The following is a 20,974-nucleotide window of genomic DNA, read 5'->3' on the forward strand; positions in this document are numbered from 1 at the left end:
GAGATGTAAAAGCCAGAGTTCACAAAAATGGCTACTGACTGTTCAGATTAGTTTTTGGCATACTTAGGAGATTCTCATCATGATCCTCCTATAGGTATTTTTTTTTTAAGGGATAAGCGGCAATCTAAGATTATTTGATCAGTGACTTAAGTCATACAGTATTTACTGGTCATTATTTTAGTGGTAACTATAAGACAGTCTGTGGAAATGTTATTTCTTTTTTGCTAAAGGTAGTTTACAGACTGAAGAAACAGAAACTATATAAATATGTTGAAATTAATAGCCCTTATTTTGGCAGAAATAAAAATGATAAAAATTTTAATGCAAAGAAGGAGGAGGAGGGAGGAGGGCAGAAGAAGAAAACCACTGTCCTAGAGCAAAGTGTCTGGCAGCTGGTAAATGCTGAACAGTTCTCCGGGTGACTGGGTAAGAGTAGTCATTTTCAGGAACAGAGGTCTTCCTGTAGTTAAAAGACCAGATGGAGGGTAAGGTTACATGGGAAGACGGAAGATGGTGGTCAGAGTAGAACTTCAGAGTTTGGATTCAGAGAAGGAACAAGGTCCAGGATTGACCCTGCCATGGGAATGATGGGAAGTCAAGGAATTGAGTGTTGCAAGGGTCATCAGAATAGATCACATCTGGTATAGGCTTGTGTCTAAAGAGAAGTTTCAACAGGAATTAAAGATCTGGAGAGGAGACTGGCTACTTCCTAGGACTGAATTACATAAAGGTGATTGTGTATATACCTACAACATTGTAGCCCATCCAGGTTAATGCACCAGTACAGGTAACAAATCTGAGAAATCTGTGACTGTGTCAGCTCTGTCTAGTCATCCTTTAAGTGAGGCTGGGCTAGGTCCCAGGCTTCTAAGGAGGAACTCTAGGGTTGAAGTGACAACCTGAGGATTTCAGCCCTGTAAAGAAGCAGTTCACCCTAGGCCTGCCCTAGGGCTTGGAAGCAGCGCAGGCAAGATGGCTGCTGATTCTATAAGAAGTGGCTTGCAAAGAATAAAAAGTTCCACTAGTTTGCACTTGTACATATTAAAAGTGTCTGGTAACCCTCAGCAATGATTTTTTACCCTTTATAGTTTCCCCTTTACAGCTTTATAGGAGCAATGCTCACAACACCGCTTTGGGGTATGACTGATTAGTCTTAGATTATGGCCACCCTCAGCATGTGTTCCTTATAGACTCCTGGTACTGAAGAGCACTGGGCCCAAGGTGCTGCCTCCACTGCTTAACAGCTGGGCAAACTTTCACAGTTACTTCCTCCTCCATGTCTCAGTTTTCCCGCTTGTAAAATGCAGATAATAATAGTACACCACATGGGGTTTTTGTGAGGATTAAATGAGGTAGTGAATGTAAAGGTACTGGACACGCTCTGAGCACCCTATAAATACTAGTTACGATTTGTTACATCGTCTAGCACGGGTCCTTGTCAATACCTCGACGTGTGTGTGGCTTACGGTGCTGCAGTTCACCTGCTGCTACGTGGGCTCTTTCCTGCGCATCTGCACAGCCACCAGACCACGTTTTCTGGTTAGACAGCGTTCCAGGATATTGATGATAGGCTGCGATTAAGCATGGAGAGAACCGGGGCGGGGCGAGGGTCGGAGGACCCGCGCAGCCGCAGTAGGGTTTGTAGTGGCTCCTTCCAGTGCCAGGGTGCGGCTGAGTACTTCCGGCCCCGCCCCGCCCCCTTTGGGTGGAGACTCAGCGGGTTGCGTAGGATCCGCTGCACGTCGCGGTTACCCACCTTGGGGCTGATGGCGCTGGCGCAGCGCTGTGCACTGTGCCGCCAGACCTTCTTCTGTGGTCGCGGACATGTCTATAGCCGCAAGCACCGGCGGCAGCTGAAGGTGGCTTTGGATCGGCTCCTGCCCCAGGTGCGGACGGGAGGCTGGAGTGGGCTGTGGTCGGCCTAGGGGCGGGGATGCGGGCTGTGCAGTCCTCACTAAGCGGGGGGGAGTTTAGGGGGTCTCGCTCGAGTTCCCACTTGTCCTTTTCCCAGTTACATTCTCTCCCGCAGGTGGAGGCCGCCCGCAAGACCATCCGCACAGTTCAAGTGGAGCGTTACGTGCCGGAGCACAATAGGTGCTGCTGGTGCCTGTGCTGCAGCTGTGAGGTGCGGAAGCACCTGAGTCACGGAAACCTGACGGTGCTGCACGGGGGGTTGCTGGAGCACCTGGCCAGGTGAGATGTGGGCTCGGAGCCTCATCGAGCACGTTCACATACAAATGTGGGAGGGAGGATGTAGGGTAACTGAGAGGAGGAACGCTTTTGCCATTTGATTAGGGTCGATGGATTGTTAGCTTAAAGGCGTTGCCTACCTTAAGGAATAGAGGGCTTTTGGCTGCCATGGTTCCAGTGGTGTTGGTGGTCTAACTGGAAAAGACAGCAGGGCAGCTAGCTCAAGGTTACCTCCCAACAACCACCTCTTTGATTCTCACATTTTTATTGGAAAAAGGAGACTAGAAATCTGGAAGAGACAAGTAACAATATTTCTCTCTTGGCCTTGCCCAGAGGCAGAAACCCACATGTCAGTTTGCATGACTTATTTAGTGTCTAGGTATCTGAGTAATACTCAATAATCTATCATTGAGATTACTCATACTCTTCATTCTCAGCCCAGAGCACAAGAAAGCAACCAATCGATTCTGGTGGGAGAACAAGGCTGAGGTTCATATGAAAGAGAAGTTTCTCATCTCCCCTCAAGATTATGCACAGTAAGTCGCTGCTTATGAAAGATGAAGTAGCAGAATGTGAATTCTCTAGATCTGTGTCAAGTACAGGAGTTTCCTCTATTGCAAAGTTTAGTAAAGACTTCATAAGTATCTGTTATCTTCATAGTACTCATTATTCTAGGCACTATGTTGGACACGAAAAGAGTATGGCAGAGTCTTTGAAAGGTTTAGAATCTAATCGCGGATGGGATTTGCAATGCATTTAGCAAATAGAGAACAGTATATAGTAAAAGTTGACTATACATAATCAACTACTTAAGTGTGTGGCACAGTGAATACTAAGCTCCTTTAGGAATAGAAGTTGTTTATAGTGTGCAAAAAACTGGTGCTCACCCAGTACCCACTCTTAATAGTATTCTTATTCTTATTTATTTATTTTTATTTTATCCTCACCAAGGACATGCTCATTGATTCTAGAGAGAGCAAGAGAAACATCAATTGGATCAGTTTCCTTTTGCAAGTACCCTGACCAGGGAACAAACCCACAACCTAGGCATGCATTCCAACCAGGAATCAACCCGTGACCTTTTCGTTCACGGGACAATGCTCCAACCAACTGAGCCACACTGGCCAGGGTTCTGCTCTTAATAGTTTTAGACTATTTGAATTGGCCTCTGGAGGACCCTTAGAAACAACTGCAGGAAGCTGGTCAGCACAGACGAAGTGTGAGCCCTGACTGCCTCAAGAAGAGAACACAGGCAGCCTCATGATACCAGTCTTATTAGGACCATATTGAGATTGTGGGATGTGTAACCCCCCAAGGGGATCTCAGAGCCAAAGTTACAGAGAAACTCATGGTATCTATTATTCCTTTCTACTCAGTATGGAGAATAATGAGGGAATGATAAGAAATGCCTAAATCCCACTTCCTTGCCTTTAAACCTGTGGTTCAGACTAGGAGGAGATGGGAATCTGAGGACAAAAAGCACTCACTCGCTCCTCATACCCTGACCCAGTCACATATGGTTTTTGGTGGGTGAATAAAGGATAATTGAGAATTATGAGGATGGACTCTTGGAGCTTTTATTTAAATATAGTTTTGACTTTGTACCTTATAAATTTCAAGCACACACACACACAAAGACCAGACAAGGAAAAGCCTGACTGACAAGTGTAGGAACAGAGTTGCTCAGAAAGCCATCAAGACACAGCGAGCAGAAAAAAGTTTATTGAGAGAATTAGCAAGTGGGGAGGAAGCCATGCTGCAAATGGCTCTGACCTCAGACTCCTAGGGAAGGAGGGAGTTGTTTTATAGGGGGAAGAAAAAAGGAACTATTGAATTCAGTCATTTATCTTGCATCTGTAATCATGACAGGCTGATCAAGGCCAAACGGGTCTTGTCTTGATGCACTCCACTATCACGGGAAACTCCCAGACAGCTGCAGGGGGGGAGGTGGGAGGTGGGAGGGCATGGGAACCGAGGCTGTCAACAAGTAATGATAAAATGAGCCACTTTTAGGTTTAGACAGTTTATTATTTACAGAGACAGCAAAAAGTAAGCTCAGTTGTCAGCTTCCCATGTCCTTGTCCCACATGCCAAAAAGGACCACACTGAAACAAAAAGGGCTGGGTGACCTCAGCATGAGTTATGGGGAGTTGCTGGAGAGCGAAATGGTTTTCAAGTCTGCAGCTCTAATCTGAGCGGGGCAGGGCAGAAAGCCCCATACCTCATCAGAACCCCAGAGTTGATGAGAAGCTATCTCATTGTAACCAAACGCAGTGCTCGCTGCATGCCACAACAAAAGCCAAACTCATGAGACAAGGTGCTAGGAAAAGGAAAGGTTTATTGAGATGCCAGCAACCTGAGAAGATGAAGACTGTTGTCTTGGAGCCCATCTTAATATCTCAGTGCAGGCAGAGGTTTTTATAAGAGGGAGAGGGAAAGCAAAACAAAGAAATTAAGGGGTGGGGACCGAAAAGGTCTCTACATGCGGACCAGCACAGTCCATTCTGTTAAGGACCCTGAAACTGGTCAAGTGATGGTCTGGTGTGTGTTATCTTGGTCTTCGTCATCCTGGTTTTACACTTGAAAGTCAGCAAATCTCTCAGAGCTGGGATGACTGAAGGTCAGAGTCTATATTTTTGGAAGTTAGTCCCTAGGACTGTTATACAAACATGCTGTTTATCTACAAGCTACATATTATTCAGTCCGCATTTACAAAAACAATGTCATAAGAATGGTTTGGGGGGGTTACAGTTCCCCATTGTTACATCATCACAGCCTCTCATGAAAGGAAGAGAGGGAAACAAGTGGGATGGCCTCATAGCAGCTCCTTTTAGGCCTTCTGTCCTGGGAGGATCACACAGGCATTCAGCCAAGACTCAGATAAGCTGTGGTTCAAGGCTTTGCCTATATGGATATATGCAAGGCTGCCAGGGCACTATGGGAGAGCTGTTCCCCTACATACATGTTTTACATATTAAAATTCGATTAGAAAACATCCTAAAACTGATTGCAAAGACAAATTTCCTTAATTATAAATCAAATTCATAACAATCACAAACAAATAAGAATTGAAGTAACTTTGAACACAAAATTCTGACTGTACATTTTAGAAGGATATTTTCTAAGAACTAAACTGAAAAGAAATCTTGAGCTTTGCTTAGTAGTTTTATTGTTGTTAGTGACTTTTTGTGTGTATTGTAGGATAAAACAACTGTAAGTACCCTTGAACAACAAGGGTTTGAACTGCATGGGTCCACTTAACAACTGTAAGTACCCTTGAACAACAAGGGTTTGAACTGCATGGGTCCACTTAATATACATTTTTTTTTTAGTTGGCCCACACAGTTCAAACCCATTTTGTTCAAGGGTCAACTCCCTGGTTGGGGGTCTATGTATGCTGAGGGCCAACTCTAATCATATGTGGATGTTCTTTTTCTTTTTTTTTTTTTAAGATTTTATTTATTTTTATAGAAAAGGGAAAGGGGCTAGAAAGAGAGGGAGAGAAATGTCAATGTGTGGTTGCCTCTTAAGTGCCCCCAACTGGGAACTTAGCCCGCAACCTGGGCATGTGCCCTGACTGGGAATTGAACTGGCAACCCTTTGGTTCACAGGCTGGCACTTAATCCACTGAGCCACACCAGCCCGGGCATCATACATGGATTTTCAACTGTGCAGTGTTGAAAATCCTAACACCCATGTTGTTCAATGGTAAACTGTATATTGATGTTGGGTGCCGTGATCCGCACAGCTTGATGTCGAAACCTAAGGTACCAGAGAGGGGGGTGACCTGGAGATTAAAAGAAAAACACAGACACAAGACACAAGGTTAATGCAAAGCAGGGGTCGGGTGGACCATTGCCCCTCAGATGGAGAGACAATGGCACGGGCCTGAGTCCACCAAGTTTATAATGTTCCATTACATCAGCTACTGATAACAGCAGTCAGGAGACAAAAATAACAAGTGAAACTTCTTAGAAACAAAACTGATGAGAAACTCCTAAGAAAGCTGTAAACGGAGTGTTCTCAGATATCTTGCAAGTAGCTCCTGCCCTAATCTAATAGCCAGGATGTTCCCCGCTCCTGCTTTGTATCCAGCCCCCACAGCTCCAGCTTCCTTATCAAAAGGCTGCATGTTGCAGACTTATTCAGTCCAGCAAGACCTTGCAAATACCTGACCCATCAGCAAATGTAGACAATCAGGCAAGACCTTGCAAATACCTAATCCCAGCCAAGCAAGTTGGCTTTCCTTTTGTAACTTCAGCTTTCACCATCCCCTACAGTTGGGAACCAGGGATTTTGTGGCAGAAGGAAGATAACAGGAAGGAAGGGAGGGATTTGATTGGGGAGGTATCAGTATGAATTTTTGACTTAAGAAAGTCAAAGCTTGTCCTGGCTGGTGTGGCTCAGTGGATTGAGTGCTGGCCTGCAAACCAAAAGGTCAGAGGTTCAACTCCCAGTCAGGGCACATGCCTGGGTTGTGGGCCCGGTTTCCCAGTTTGGGGCGTGTGAGAGGCAACCAATCGATGTATCTCGCACACTGATGTTTCTCTCCCTCTCTTTCTCCCTCCTTTCCCCTCTCTCTGAAAAAGCAAGTAAGTAAAATCTTAAAAAAAGAGAGAGAGAGAAAAGAAAATCAAAGTGCTGTCCTCTGAAAGAGCTAGAAGCATGACACCTGTAGAACAGTAAGAACTTTATTAATCTCAGTTCTTTGGTTTTTTAAATTCATTTTTTATTTTCAATTACAGTTTACATACATTATTATATTAGTTTCAGGTGTACAACCCAGTGATAAGACATTACATAACTTACAGTGATCATCCCAGTAAATGTCACACCCATCTAATAACTACCATACGTAGTTATTAGACTATTATTGATCATATTCCCTATGCTGTACTTTACATCCCCATGACTATTCTGTAACTATCAATTTGTACTTTTAAAAAAAATTATTTTATTGTTTATGCTAGTCCAGTTGTCTGAATTTTCCTCCCTTTTGCCCCTTCCACTCAGTGCCTTCCACTCCCTCAGGCAATCTCCACACTGTTGTCTATATCCACGGTTAATGCATGTATGTTCTTTGGCTAGACTATTCCCTATACTGTACTTTACATCCTCATGACTATTCTCTACCAATTTATACTTCCTTTAAACCCAGCCATGTGCCCTGACTAGGAATCAAACCAGCATCCCTTTGGTTTACAGGCTGGTGCTCAATCCACTGAGCCACACCAGCCGGGGCCAATTTATACTTCTTAATCCCTTCACCTTTTTTACCCATTTTCCAAACCCCCCTCCCATCTGGCAACCATCAAAATCTTCTCTGTATCTATGATTCTGTTTTTGTTGTTCTTGTTTGTTTTTAGATTCAATGGTTGATAGATAGGCATTTATTGCCATTATATTGTTCATATTTTTTATTTTCTTCTTAAAGAAGACCCTTTAACATTTCACATAATATCGGTTTGGTGGTGATGAACTCCGTTAGCTTTTTATTGTCTGGCAAGCTCTGTATCTGTCCTTTGATTCTAAATGATAGCCTTGCTGGATAGAGTAATCTTGGTTACAAATCCTTGCTTTTCATCACCATGAATACTTCTTGCCAGTCCTTTCTTGCCTGCAAAGTTTCTTTTGAGAAATCAGCTGACAGTCTTATGGGAACTCCCTTGTAGGGAACTAACTGCTTTTCTCTTGTTGTTTTTAAGATTTTCTTTTTGCCTTTGGCATCTTAATTATGATGTGTCTTGGTGTGGGCCTCTTTGGATTCATCTTCCTTGTGACTCTCTGTGCTTCTTGGACTAGTATGTCTATTTCCTTCACCAAATTAGGGAAATTTTTTGTCATTTTTTTAGATAGGTTTTTCATTTCTTGCTCTCTTCTCAATTCTGGCACCCCCGTGATACAAATGTTGGTAAACTTGAAGTTGTCTCAGAGGCTGCTTACACTATCCTCATTTTTTCTTAATTCTTTTTTCTCCTTGCTGTCCTGACTAGTTGTTTTTTGCTTCCTTATATTCCATATCACTGATTTGATACTTGGCTTCATCCACTCTACTGTTGTTTCCCTGTAAATTGTTCATTTCACTTACTGTATCCTTCATTTCTGACTGGATATCTTTTACGCTGTTGAGGTCCTCACTAAGGTAACTGAGCATCCTTATAACCAGTGTTTTGAACTCTGGATCTAGTAGTTTGCTGGTCTCCATTTTGTTTAGTTCTTTTTATGGAGTTTTGTTCTGTTCTTTCATATGGGCCATGTTTCATTGTCTCCTCACTTTGGCAGCCTCCCTGTGTTTGTTTCTCTGTATTACATAGAGCTGCTGCTATGTCTCCCAGGCTTGTTAGAGTGGCCTAATGTAGAAGGCGTCCTGCAGAGTCCAGTGGCACAGCATTCTCTATTACCCAAGCTGGGTACTCAAGGTGTGCCCACCATGTGGGCTGTGTACACCCACCTGTGTAGTTGAGCCTTGATTGCTGTTGGCACTTTCAAGGTCAGCCACCCACTGTGTTCTGTCCTGGGTCACACAGCATAGGTTCAAAGCAATCTGCAGATGGTTGCTACTTGTGCAGGGCTTGGAGTTGCCCAGATGAGGCCATGCTGTGACCCAAGGCCAGCTGCTGCTAGTGCCAGGCCTGGGACAACTTAGTGAGAGGTATGGGGCTTGCTGAAGCCAGATGCTGCTTGTTTGAGAGAATTTAGGAAAGTCTGAAGCATGTGCCAAGATAATCCATTTAAATGAAAAAGCCACTGGAAACAGCTTGGGTGGTCCTCAGGGAATCACCAGTGTGGGGCAAACAGTGATAGCCAAGTTGATGGAATCTCAGATATGGCACCTCCTGCTGGCTGTGTGGCTCTATTTGGGATGGGTTCAGAAAAGGAACAATGGCTTCTGCCAGCACTTTTGGCTGGGAGAACGCTGTCCCCCCCAGCTCTCGGCCTGATACCGGGCAATTCAGTTTCTCCCCATATGTCTCTGATGCCATTCAAGCAGCTGCCCCTGCACTGTAGCTCAGAGGGAGTGAGTCCAATTAAAGTCTGTGCACTGGCCCTTTACAGGAACTTCTTGGGATTACAGAAGTTTCTGTGTTCCACAGCATCAATCCCTGCTGGTTTTTATAGCCAGAAGTTATGGAAACTTATCTTCCTGACACTGGATCCTTGGGCGCCCTGGTGTGGAGCTGGGACAGCCTCACTCCTGAGATATCCCTCCCGATTTCTATTCGCCATATGCAAGTGTGGGACCAGCCTGTTCTGCATCTCTGCCACCTCCTACCAGTCATGATGTGGTTTCTTCCTTAATTCTGTAGTTGCAGAACTTCCACTTAACTTGTTTCTGACAGTTCTGAATGATGGTTCTTAGATAGTTTAGTGGCAGTTTTGATGTGATTGTGCAAGGAGACTAGCCATGTTTACCTACACCACCATCTTTACCAGAAGTCTGTACTTCTTAATCCCTGCACTATTTAGCCCATTCCCCTTCAGCTCTTTGTTTCTAAACATACTGCTTTCTACTAAAAGGAACCAGATCTCATTAGAGAAATGGTTGACTTCAGGATTGGTTCAGGGGAAGTACACGGTGAGACCATGGAGTGGTCCAGAGGACAAAGGAGCTGGTTTGAAGGGGTTCTCACTGGCCACATATGGGATAATTTGAAGATCAAGAATAATAATTTCTCTGGCTGGTGTGGCTTAGTGTACTGAGCGCCGGCCTGCAGACCAAAATGGTCGCCGGTTCAGTTCTCAGTTTGGGCACATGCCTGTGCTACAGGCCAGGTCCCCAGCTGGGGATATGTGAGAGGCAACGGATTGATGTTTCTCTTTTTCTCCCTCCCCCACCTCTAAAAAAATATTTTTTTAAAAAGAATTGATTTTCTTAAATGTGATAATCATTTCATGGTTTAATAGACTGTTTCTATTCTCAAGAGATGCATGGTTAAATACTTAAGTCTCATGATGTCTAAAACCCATATTTGTTTTGGCAAGAAAAGACACAAGAAAATATGTGTATAAAAAAAGTGGAGCCAGGCCCTGGCTGGTGTGGCTCAGTGGATTGAAAGCTGGCCTGCGAACCAAAGGGTTGCTGGTTTGATTCCCAGTCAGGGCACATTCCTGGGTTGTAGGCCACGAGAGGCAGCCACACATTGATGTTTCTCTCCCTCTCTCCCTCCCTTCCCCTCTCTCTAAAAATAAAGTCCTTAAAAAAAAGAAGTGGAGCTAGTATGGCAAAATGTTAACAGTGAATCTGGATGAGAGGTACACAGATGTTCAAGAAACTATTTTCTTTCTGTGAGTTTAAAATTACTCAAAATTTGAAAAAAAATTATCTACTGAGGATCTTTTCACAACTGGCAGGGCCTGGGGTTATGGGCTGACTTGCCCTTTTTCTTTTTAGATTCAAGAAATCCATGGTGAAAGGTTTGGAATCTTATGAGGAAAAAGAGGATGAAGTGATCAAAGAGGTAAGTTAAAGGAAAGACCTCTGAAGCCCCCAGCCCCCATGATCTTGTACCTATCTAAGCAGCCTCTCTCCCACAGATGGCAGCTCAGATCCGTGAGGTGGAGCACAGCCGGAAGGAGGTGGTTCAGTCTGTCTTAGAGGTTGGTTTCCCTCAGAGAAGCCAGAGCAGTATCCAAATCCACTGATTCCTGCTTCTCCCAGGTCCAGCATTTCACCTACCAGCTCTAAGAAAACTCATGGACTCCATGCTTAACCTGCTCCGCTTACTTGTACATCAGGGGGCAGGTCTTGTCAGTGGACAAGATGTGGGCAGGGCTCGGAGGTGGGGAGAGTCTACAGGGAGGGCAGTACCCTCCATATGCCAATTTGTTTCCTTTTGGAGGGTGGGAGCATGGCCTAGACAGACTCTTAAGCATCCTAGACACATTTATTTTTCCTGAATAAAACTCAGCTTCAGGAAGTGCCAAACCCAGAAGAGGACTCTTCAGCAACTGGAAGCTGGAAAGGGATGAACAGGTAAGATAGTAAGGGAATCTCATTGAGTTTGACCTGTTAGAACATTCTGTAATTTTTTTGGCTGGAATATGGGAACAAATCTCTTTGCTATTTTTATGGCTCAAGGACCTCCTCTGCCAGCCTGGCTCCTGTTTATTTTTTTCAGCCAAGTAGCCTTCACGTCACAGAGGCCCTCTTGCTTAGACATGCCACCTGCCCAAGAGCTTGACTGGATGGAGACAGGACAACCTCTGATATTCATTGGCCATCAGGTACAATGGATAAGCTAGCCAGGAAAATGTTGTACCCCCTCAGCTCCCAGGACACCGATCTCACCTGGGTTTCCTAACCATTCCTGTCTTTGCAGACTTTTCTCTCTTGCTGCACTGTTCATTAGTTTAGTGTTTTCAGACATCTTTGCTCACCCTCCAACCACACCTATTGCCCTCACTGCCACTTAGGAGTATCAACACCTAAGCTGCATCCTCTAGAGAATCCACAGTTCCAGCTTAATATATTTATAGATATCCCACAGGCATCTGAAACTCCCCCCTCTTATGCTTCCAATAACTAGCTGCAGATCCTTATCCCCTCCATGCTATCAAGTATGTCTATTTTACCTCCTCAATACAAGTTGGCCCCTTGGAACAATTCCTTCTCTCCCCTGCAATCCTGTTTTAAACACAGAAAATCATTGCACACCTATTTTTATGGTCTATACTCCAGGTGTACTGTGTTTTTGCACATGCAGTTGCCATTGCCTTAAATAATATGCTTTCCTTCTCTCATCACCTATTTAACTCTTAGCTCAAATGTCACTTTTTTGTGGAAGGCTTATCTGAGGTAATCTGTTATAAATGGACCTAGTACCATGGAAAAATCTGTAAATGTTAATTTATGCTTCTCTTTCCCAACAATTATATGCCGTGAGGAAAGGGTTTTGTTTACCTGGCATGTAGTAGGCACAGCTCCACATTAAGACCATGAATCTTGAGGGGAGGACTTTAAATGATTTGTTTTTAAGATTTTATTTTTACAAGGGGGAAATGGAGGGAGAGAAACATTAATGTGTGGGTTGCCTCACACACGCCCCCCAACCTGGGACCTGGCCCCTAAATGGTAATGGAAAAAAATACAATAAAGATTAAATTTTATTTATTTTTAGAGGGAAAAGGAGAGGGAATGTGGTGTGTGAAGCATTGATTGGTTGCCTCTCACATGCATGCCTCCAACCCAAGCATGTGCCCTGTCCAGGAATAGAACCTGTGACCTTTCAGTTTGTGAGACAATGCCCAACCCACTAAGCCACCCCAGTCAGGGCTACTGTACTCTTAAGGTTTGACATTAAGAGGGTGGAGAATTAGTATTCTGGCACTGGGTCTATCCACCTCCTATAGTTTGTCCGTTCTCTAGCTATGAGTATCCTATCATGTCTTGGCTTTCTATATCTATATATTTTTTTTTCCCGTTTCTAACTTCAGGAGACACCAGGAGTTGGTAACATCCACTCAGGTAAGGTCCAGGGCAGTGTTTCTCAAACTGTAAGAGACCACTTAAAATATATTTATTTTTTACTTATTTTTAGAGGGGAAAGGAGGGAGAGGGTAAGAAACATCGATCTGTTGCCTCTCGTACACATCCTGACTGGGAATCTAACCAGTGACATTTTCACTTTGTGGAATGATACCGAACCTCTGAATCACACCGGTCAGGGTGAGGCGATTATTTTTTAAAGCTGAATCGCTTCTCAGCCTTTTTGGCTAAGTCAAGTATAGTATCTTTTCTTACCAGTTTAATATCCAATATATCCTCTGAGGACAATATATTAAAATGGCTTTTGGGAGCAGGGAGATAGAAGAGGAGCTTGCTCTGTCTGCGCTGTGCATTGACCTAGTATTGTAATACCTCTGAGAAAGGTGCACCAGAAAAAAATAAAATTGATTAAGATAAAGCACTAACTGCAATCTAGCTGTCCATCAACAGATGAATGGATAAAGATGTGATACACACACACAATGATTATTCAGCAATAAAAGAATGAAATCTTGCCATTTGCAACAGAATTGAGATGGACACGGTGTATTATGCTAATAGGTCAGAGAAAGACAAACGCCATATTATCTTATATGTGGAATCTAAAAAAAGTGAATAAAAACAAACAGACCCATGAGAACAAGCTGATGATTTCCAAAGGGCAGGATGTCAGAGGATGAAAATGGAAAAAAGAAACCATTATCTGATGAAGGCATATAAAAAGATGCTCACTAGAATGGCTAAAATTCGAGACTGAACATGTACATAGAACTCTCTCATTGCTGGTGGAATATAAAATGGCACAACCTCTTTGGAAAACAGTCCAATTTCTTAAAATTATACATTATGATCCAGCCATTCCAAGAAAAAAGGCTTGTACACAAATTGTAGCTGTTTATTCTCAGTAGCCCCAAACTGAAAACAATCTAAATATGCCTCCACAAATGAACAATGTAATAGTACTCAACAAACACATCTCAGAATAACTATGCAAGTGCCCTAATTTCCACTTAATAGGTCTTTCTTTTCTAGGTGCCACACCTCCCTGGATGGTCCAAGACGAGGAAAACAGCTCTGAGAATCAACAAATAGGACCCTCCTATGAAGAATTTCTCAAAGAGAGTGAGTAAACTAACTCAAGAATTGGCAGTGAGCTGTTCTTTAATCTTCCTACTTACAACCATTTACTTAACTGTTACAGAGGAAAAACAGAAACTGAAGAAACTCCCCTCAGACAGAGTCGGGGCCAACTTTGACCACAGCTCCAGCACCAGTGCAGGCTGGCTGCCGTCTTTTGGCCGGGTCTGGAATAACGGACGCCGCTGGCAATCCAGGTATGGGTCCGGTGCCAGGACTCCAACTGGCCGGCCACCCCTTTGGAGGGTCTCTTACTTTCGTTCTGTTAACCCTTCATTTCCTTTCAGGCATCAATTCAAAACTGAAGATGTAGCAAGGAAGAAACAGCAGTCACAAGAAGAAAAAAAACTAATGGTTTCCTGATATTTTTGCAACAATCATATAAGGCTCAAAGCCAGGTCAGCAAACCCACACTTACTATCATCCTTTGTAACTGCCTTTTTAAGGAAACAGACATACCCACTTACTGATTTAATAAAGTTTTATTTTTTCAAAATGTACAGCTTGTGGGACCTGTAAAAAATAAAAAAAATTAAAAGATTTAGTACAGAGTTTTAGAAAGGGGACACATACTTCCCACATTATGAGCCCCTGGATTCTTGCTCACCTGTTATTCATGCATCTTCACCAACAGCTGGGGCATCCCCACCTTTGGTGTTTCTGGTGTAAATTACTTGAGCTCTGTGCTTTGAAACTAGTTTAATAAGTCCTAAGGAGAAAGAAGGTTTTCACATAGCAAGTGACATTAGAAAGCAAGTTTTATATCCCTTCCCAAAACAGAAATGCTACATTTGCATGCCTGTATTTCTTGATGATAATCTAATCTTATCCTTTCTAAATGAAGGATCCATTACATGCTCTTGAGATGACCACCTTCACAGCACCTTATATTAGGCACTACACAGAGCTTCACCAAGCTGCCACAGGGGCCATGGCACAAAAATGGCTGCTAGGGGTGACATGTTAAAATCATATTACTAACAACCACTGATTAATCTATTCTTTAGAACTCCAATAAAAACATTTAAGATGGCTAATATGATCAGGCCAATTTAATGTGCAAAACCACACCAGTGCAATATACCCCTCTCACCTTTACTAAGGAGCTCCTGAAGGGCTGCCCTGGCCAAGGAACCGCGGATCTTCAGTCGCTCAGAGACAACAGCCGGGGTTATAAGCTTGTAGTTGGGAACTTCCTTACACAGTTTGTCATATGTTGCTTTGTCAAACAAGACTAGGTTATTGAGTTTGTCCCGAACTTTGCCTTTGGACCACTTCTGCTCACAGAAACAAAAAGGAAAAAGATTCAGTGCTGCTGGAAGAATCACCATTTGTCTTCCAAACAACCTGTGCCAGAGAAATCTCTCCATATCTGGAGGGCGATACTGAGAGGATCGCTCTGTTCCTTGGCTTGCACAGAACTATGAAATTCAGAATTTGCAGAAACTTTACAAATCAAATTTCAAATAATTAATAGAAAGCCAGGATGTAAGGTAAAAGAGACCCTGGTAACCTTTAATGTCATCAGATACATTTTGGTACATCTTTGAGACTTTCAGATATGGGCTGAGTCCCACCAAGCTAATTAAAACAATGTTACATATCAAGTCATCAGAACAAATGGTTTTTAAAAAATATTTTTAATTCTCCACCCCAGGCCATGTTCATTGGTTTTATTATTTATTTTTTAGGAAAGGGGGAAGGGAGGGAGAAAGGGAGAGAAACACCGACTGTTGCCTCTGCAAGCACCCAGCAAGGGATGGAGCACAGGGCGCGAAACCCAGGCATGTGCCCTGACTGGAATGGAACAGGTGACCTTTCTCTTTGTAGGACCATGCCCAACCGAGTAATGCTAGTCAGGGTCATGCTTATTGATTTTAGAGATAGCAAAAGGAAGAGAGAGGGAGAGAATAGTGATTGATTGCCTCTGGCACGCACCCCAAACTTCTGGATTATAGGATGCTCCAACCAACTGAGCCATACCAGCCAGGGCCAAAACATGTTGTTTAATTTCCAAGTAGTATGTGTACACAGTTCTTCAAATGATGGAAAAAAGTGAGAATGGTGATAAAAGCATAGCTTTAATAATTGACTTCTTAAGTCCTGGCCAGGTAGCTCAGTTGGTTAAGAGTGCTGTCCCATAAGCCAAGGTTGTGGGTTCGATCCCTGGTAAGGGCACACAGAAAAATCAACCAATTACTAAGTGGAACAAGTCAATGTTTCTCTCTCAAATCAATAACAGTATTCCCTCCCTTACTGCGGGTATTACATTCTAGACCCTCCCCTCGTCATAGGCGAAAATCTGCGAAGTAGGAACCTTACATTTATTTTAGTATTTATATATATTTTAAGGCTTTATAAACCCTTCCCGCACTTATAAACTGTTCCCAGCCCCTTATTAACCCTTTCCACTTTCATAAACACTACTCATGTTCTGCAACATATTCTACACTCTTAAACCTACGTAACTTTAATAACATACGTATACATTACCGCAAAATCCTACGATATAGTGAAAAATCCGCGATAAATATTTTTTAAAATCCCGCGATACAGTGACGCCACAACAAGTTAACCATGATATAGAGAGGGACTGCTGTACATAAAAATTTTTAAATAGCCATAGCTGGGGTGGCTCAGGGGTTGAGCACCTGCCTGCGAACGGAATGTTGCCTGTTTAATTCCTGGTCAGGGCCCACGCCTGGGCTGCCAGCCAGTTCCCCGGGTAGGGGAACTGATTCATGCTTCTCTCCCACATCAATGTTTCTCTTTCTCTCTTTCTCCCTCCCTTTCCCCTCCGTAAAAACAACTAAAATGTTGAAATATATACACATACATATACACACATACAAAATTGAAATACAATCTGACTCTATACCCCACCATGTTAAAAGCCATTTGCTATTCGTCACTTACTACTACAGCAATATGGAATGGACACACCCAGCTTCCCTAACTCTTAAGAGGTACTGACTCTTACCTTCTTTTTGGCCTTGCCCCCAGATTTGTTCACTGGGTCTTTATCTTTCTTGGCTGACTTTCCAGCATCTTTCTTCTTCTTGTCGTCCTTGGGCGGCTGTTGAAAAGCGGGAATACAGACAGCTCGTGACGCAGCCCCATGCTCCCATTTTGCTCCTCCTACCCTCGGTCAAGCCTCACTAACGAACACGCGGGCGAAGCAATGTATCCGCCCGCCCTCTGAGCCGCAGCTGGAAGTTCTGGGGGCCCTCCTTCCAAAGGAGCCTCAGCCGCGCTCTGGTACTGTCCAGATTTCAGAACCGCACGGGCTTCGCGCCGCTACTCACCATAGCGAAGTTCTGGAGCAGCTGCTACCACCCTTTCCTGAGAAGATGTCGGACGAAAAGAAAGCGCTGCTGGCAAACAGACTTACAAACCTTCATCCGCAGCGAGCGCTTCCGGGGCAAGGGGTGGAGCCCCGCAGAGGACGCTGAGGCGGTACCGGGGCCCTGAGGCCCTAAATGCTTTTTCCTCAGCCACAGATCCGGAACCGCGCTCCAGCCTTAGACTTTGCCGTAGTTTTGGAGCAGTCACACGTTGCTCTGGCCTGGCACTAATACCCAGGAAAGAGAGACGGAAAACTATCAGGTCCCAGCAACTACCTTTCCGGCGTTACACCCAAGAATGTTCCCTCAAGTGCGCAAGCGCGCAAGCGCCGCAGCAGCCAGCTGGGGCTGGGAGGAAAGAGGAGGGAGGGAGACGGTCCCGTGACTTGTTCCGAGCGAGGCCGGCCTACCCCCCAGTCTAGGAGCCGCAGAGGCAGTGATGGCGATTTTCAGTGTGTATGTGGTGAACAAAGCTGGCGGCCTGATTTACCAACTAGACAGCTACGCGCCACGGGCAGAGGCTGAGAAAACTTTCAGCTACCCGCTTGATCTGCTGCTCAAGCTACACGACGAGCGAGTGCTGGTTGCCTTCGGCCAGCGCGACGGCATCCGGGGTGGGCTAGGCTCGGGAAGGGGGTTGGGTCTGGGGGCGAGGGTCTATGGCCAAGTCCCTGATGTCTCGGCAGCATCCGCTGAATGGGACTTCGTTGACCCTTGCCTCACCTCTGCAGTGGGCCACGCAGTGCTGGCCATCAATGGCATGGACGTGAACGGCAAGTACACGGCCGACGGGAAAGAGGTGCTGGAGTACCTAGGCAGTCCTGCTAACTACCCGGTGTCCATTCGATTTGGCCGGCCTCGCCTCACCTCTAATGAGAAGCTCATGTTGGCCTCCATGTTCCACTCGTAAGTCCTCCAACCCTGCCTAGTGCCTGCGGGCCTGCACTTGGCTCTTAGGCTGGCTGGATTAGTGAGCCGGCAGTCTCCCGTGCCACAGTGCTTACCTTTCTCTACTTACTTTTAAATCATCAGCTCTTGTGTTATGAAAAGAAAAAGAAATGATTCGGTATGATTAGGTTTTAGGCAATATTGGCAGTGGTGTGATGTTGCTTAAGTCAGCATCAATTCTCTGAGCCTTAGTTTTTACATGTTTATAGTAAGACAACTGAGCTAAATGATCTTTAAGATCCTTTTCTGTTCTTAGCTACACTGTGAGATGTACTGTGTATGCTAGCCATGGCACATATTCCTGGTGTTAATTTTACCCAAAGTTTTTAATATAAAGTGTTGTATTAGCAAAGTATGAATGTACAGTAAGTCCTCAGTTAACCTCCTTGATGGGTTCTGCAACTTTAAGCAAAAGGAAGTACAGTTGACCCTTGAACAAGGAGGGGGTTAGTGGTGTGATCCCCTACACATATAACTTTTTTTTAATCCTCATTGGAGGACATGCTTATTGATTTTAGAGAGAGGAGAAGGGAGGGAGGGAGAAGAAGAGAAACATTGATGTGAGAGAGAAACATTGATGGGTTGCCTCTTGCATGGATGCCGATTGGGACTGGAGGGGCAACCCAGCCATCTGCCCTCACTGGAAACTGAACCCACAACCTTTCGGTTTACAGGACAACAATCCAACCACTGAGCCACACCAGCCAGGGCCCCCACATATAACTTTGACTCCCCCAAAACAACTACTTTCATCCCTTGGTGTCTGCAGGGATTGGTTCTAGGACCCCTGAAGATACCAAAATCTGTGGATATTCAAGTCCCTTATATAAAATGGTGTAGAACAATGCTTATAATTGACCCCCTGCACCCAGTGATTTCCAAATGCTGGTTGAAAATAGTTTTTGATCCAGAGTTGGTTGAATCCTTGTATTTGAAACCCGGGGATAGAGAAGGCTGACTATATATTTTTTGGAAACACTTGCGTATAAGTGGACCTGTGCAGTTCAAATCTATGCTGTTAGTTGACTGTATAATGAAGCCAAATTTACCATAGGCTAATTGATATGAACAAAAGTTAAGTTCCTATGGCTTCTCACCAATGTTATAATAATAATGATGTTATTTGAGGACTTACTGTAAAATCCATGCAGATTTTAAATGAATTTTAAAGAAAATGTGATACTGTTGCTAGGCAGTTCCCACTGCCTCTTCTGACTGACCCCGGCTGTAATGTGAACTCCTCAGCAGATAGGATCACTTCAAGAGAAAAGTTTGGAAAGCTCTTCTTACAGCAGTGGAGTACATTCCCAGCTTTGCCTCATTTACAAATAGGTTGTTTGCAATCGGCTCTCAGCTATCTCCTGAACAGGGCAGCTCAGGCATTGAGATGTTGGAGACAGACACATTCAAACTGCACTGCTTCCAGACACTGACAGGTATGTGTCTCCGGATAGGCCAAAGGGATACAGTGGGACAGGTTGAGGGAAAGGATGGACCAAGACTTTGGTAAGCAGTGTGGGAGGTGGGGGAATAACTTTTCCTGGGACAATTGCATAAACACATCTATTTATTTGTTTTGTGAATCCAAAGCTAATATTTAATCTGACTCTGATTTTGTCCACACCACCCAGTGTGCTCAGCCCTTGTCATCCTGTGCACAAATAAAACTCACCTTAATGTTGTCTCATGTTGCGCACATTTTGGAAGGTATAAATGTTGTTTCAAAATTATGAATGCCAGATGGAAATGACCTTTGGATTATGAGTGTCATTGCTTCACTCCCTTAATGCAGATAATTGAAAATTGCCTGAGTTTGTCCGCCCTGGCACTTTCTGCTGAGGGACCCCCAAGACTAGAAATAAGTGACAGAGCTAAAACTGAAAGTCTGGTCTCAACCAGCTGGGTGATGTGAGAAAGGCACTTTGATTTTCTGATCTCACTTAAGATTTAAAATGTTACCTTTCCTGCTTTGTGGAGCAATACGGATAAAATAAATACGGGCTGATGAAAGTGCTTTGCAAAAATGAAAGTGCTTTACAAACACAGGATGACATTATTTGCTGCATTCTCCATCCTTTGGTAACCATTCCCAACCCCTCCAGGGATCAAGTTTGTGGTGCTGGCAGACCCTAGGCAAGCTGGAATAGATTCTCTTCTCCGAAAGATTTATGAGATTTATTCAGACTTTGCCCTCAAGAATCCATTCTACTCCCTGGAAATGCCTATCAGGTAGGTGGTCCCATTCCCCAGATCAAATCCTCCTTGCCCCAACCTGTGTGCTCTTCTCCAAAGTCATTTTGAAGTAATACAGTTATTTTTAAATAAAACAAAAAAATGAGTAGCCTTTTACTTATTTAAGAAACCAAAGACTTTCCTAGGAGTTATGTCCTTCAAGCAGGCTCTTCACTGGCTCTGCCTGTGCATCCAAAGTAGGGAGAGAGCTTAGGCCTCACACTTTGTCCTTATTGTGCCTCCTGGATCTGGTATAGGTGTGAGCTGTTTGACCAGAACCTGAAGTTAGCCGTGGAGGTGGCAGAGAAGGCTGGAACTTATGGACCTGGGTCCTAGGCCGAACCTGTGACAACCCTTCACCCCTTCCTAAATACTGAAAAATCCTGTAGCAGGGGTCCTGCCAATTCCACACCAATGGAAATCCCAGCAGCCTTGTTAGTACACTTGAAAACGGAAGGATCCTGAGCCTGGTGACATACTGATCTCTGAGCCTTAATACTATGCTCTCTTCCCTCCTGTATCTATCATTGTCCTACTTCCAGCTCTGTACAGATTTATTTATGGAGGAGGTAGGCCCACAAATGCTGTAATAAACATTCCTTTGATCTCACTGTTTGCTATCCTAATTGATGGTTTT

General features: G+C 44.1%; 3 protein-coding genes and 1 non-coding gene across 7 annotated transcripts; 3 read left to right on the forward strand and 1 right to left on the reverse strand.

The window, feature by feature from the left end:
* The first annotated feature begins 1,717 nt into the window (after nucleotides 1-1,717).
* CENATAC (centrosomal AT-AC splicing factor) lies at nucleotides 1,718-14,313 on the forward strand. Of its 2 annotated transcripts, none has more exons than XM_090266055.1 (11): nucleotides 1,718-1,886; nucleotides 2,012-2,193; nucleotides 2,628-2,726; nucleotides 10,583-10,649; nucleotides 10,726-10,788; nucleotides 11,100-11,164; nucleotides 11,310-11,415; nucleotides 12,625-12,655; nucleotides 13,709-13,798; nucleotides 13,878-14,010; nucleotides 14,101-14,313. In XM_090266055.1, exons 1-11 carry the CDS (start codon nucleotides 1,767-1,769, stop codon nucleotides 14,174-14,176), a joined length of 1,032 nt encoding a protein of 343 aa, XP_090122181.1. In that variant the 5' UTR covers nucleotides 1,718-1,766; the 3' UTR covers nucleotides 14,177-14,313. The 2 variants fall into 2 exon arrangements, with proteins under 2 accessions (XP_090122181.1, XP_090122183.1); XM_090266057.1 differs by having other exon boundaries at nucleotides 2,030-2,193.
* Nucleotides 12,883-13,070, forward strand: LOC150019046 (U2 spliceosomal RNA). The gene has a single exon (XR_016509453.1). It is a non-coding gene; the product is annotated as a U2 spliceosomal RNA (small nuclear RNA).
* On the reverse strand, nucleotides 14,248-17,459 carry RPS25 (ribosomal protein S25). The gene is made up of 5 exons (XM_090266061.1): nucleotides 17,119-17,459; nucleotides 16,794-16,889; nucleotides 14,907-15,090; nucleotides 14,421-14,522; nucleotides 14,248-14,326 (listed from the first exon to the last, which is right to left on the reverse strand). The coding sequence occupies exons 1-4, from the start codon at nucleotides 17,119-17,121 to the stop codon at nucleotides 14,428-14,430; spliced, it is 378 nt and encodes a 125-aa protein (XP_090122187.1). The 5' UTR covers nucleotides 17,122-17,459; the 3' UTR covers nucleotides 14,248-14,326; nucleotides 14,421-14,427.
* TRAPPC4 (trafficking protein particle complex subunit 4) lies at nucleotides 17,293-20,947 on the forward strand. 3 transcript variants are annotated; one of them, XM_090266060.1, is made up of 5 exons: nucleotides 17,293-17,419; nucleotides 17,889-18,063; nucleotides 19,438-19,541; nucleotides 20,208-20,334; nucleotides 20,595-20,947. In XM_090266060.1, the coding sequence occupies exons 2-5, from the start codon at nucleotides 17,918-17,920 to the stop codon at nucleotides 20,671-20,673; spliced, it is 456 nt and encodes a 151-aa protein (XP_090122186.1). In that variant the 5' UTR covers nucleotides 17,293-17,419; nucleotides 17,889-17,917; the 3' UTR covers nucleotides 20,674-20,947. The 3 variants fall into 3 exon arrangements, with proteins under 3 accessions (XP_090122186.1, XP_090122184.1, XP_090122185.1); XM_090266058.1 differs by lacking the exon at nucleotides 17,293-17,419 and adding an exon at nucleotides 17,499-17,771; XM_090266059.1 differs by lacking the exon at nucleotides 17,293-17,419 and adding an exon at nucleotides 17,499-17,613.
* Nucleotides 20,948-20,974: the final 27 nt, after the last annotated feature.

This window comes from Furipterus horrens, unplaced genomic scaffold (assembly GCF_987537825.1).
Source record: "Furipterus horrens unplaced genomic scaffold, mFurHor1.1.pri manual_scaffold_2, whole genome shotgun sequence".
NCBI lineage: Eukaryota > Metazoa > Chordata > Mammalia > Chiroptera > Furipteridae > Furipterus > Furipterus horrens.

Bases quoted from the DNA above. Each gene is read 5' to 3' on its own strand.
- CENATAC (XM_090266055.1), top strand. From the start codon at position 1,767: ATGGCGCTGGCGCAGCGCTGTGCACTGTGCCGCCAGACCTTCTTCTGT. The intron at 11,165-11,309 runs GTAAGATAGTAA...TATTTTTTTCAG, and splicing joins AGCTGGAAAGGGATGAACAG to CCAAGTAGCCTTCACGTCAC. The intron at 14,011-14,100 runs GTATGGGTCCGG...ATTTCCTTTCAG, and splicing joins GGACGCCGCTGGCAATCCAG to GCATCAATTCAAAACTGAAG.
- RPS25 (XM_090266061.1), bottom strand. The intron at 15,091-16,793 runs GTAAGAGTCAGT...TTCTGTGAGCAG, and splicing joins GGGGCAAGGCCAAAAAGAAG to AAGTGGTCCAAAGGCAAAGT. The intron at 14,523-14,906 runs GTGAGAGGGGTA...CTTTCTCCTTAG, and splicing joins TCAGGAGCTCCTTAGTAAAG to GACTTATTAAACTAGTTTCA.
- TRAPPC4 (XM_090266058.1), top strand. From the start codon at position 17,597: ATGGCGATTTTCAGTGTGTATGTGGTGAACAAAGCTGGCGGCCTGATT. The intron at 17,772-17,888 runs GTGGGCTAGGCT...TCACCTCTGCAG, and splicing joins CCAGCGCGACGGCATCCGGG to TGGGCCACGCAGTGCTGGCC. The intron at 20,335-20,594 runs GTAGGTGGTCCC...GATCTGGTATAG, and splicing joins TCCCTGGAAATGCCTATCAG to GTGTGAGCTGTTTGACCAGA.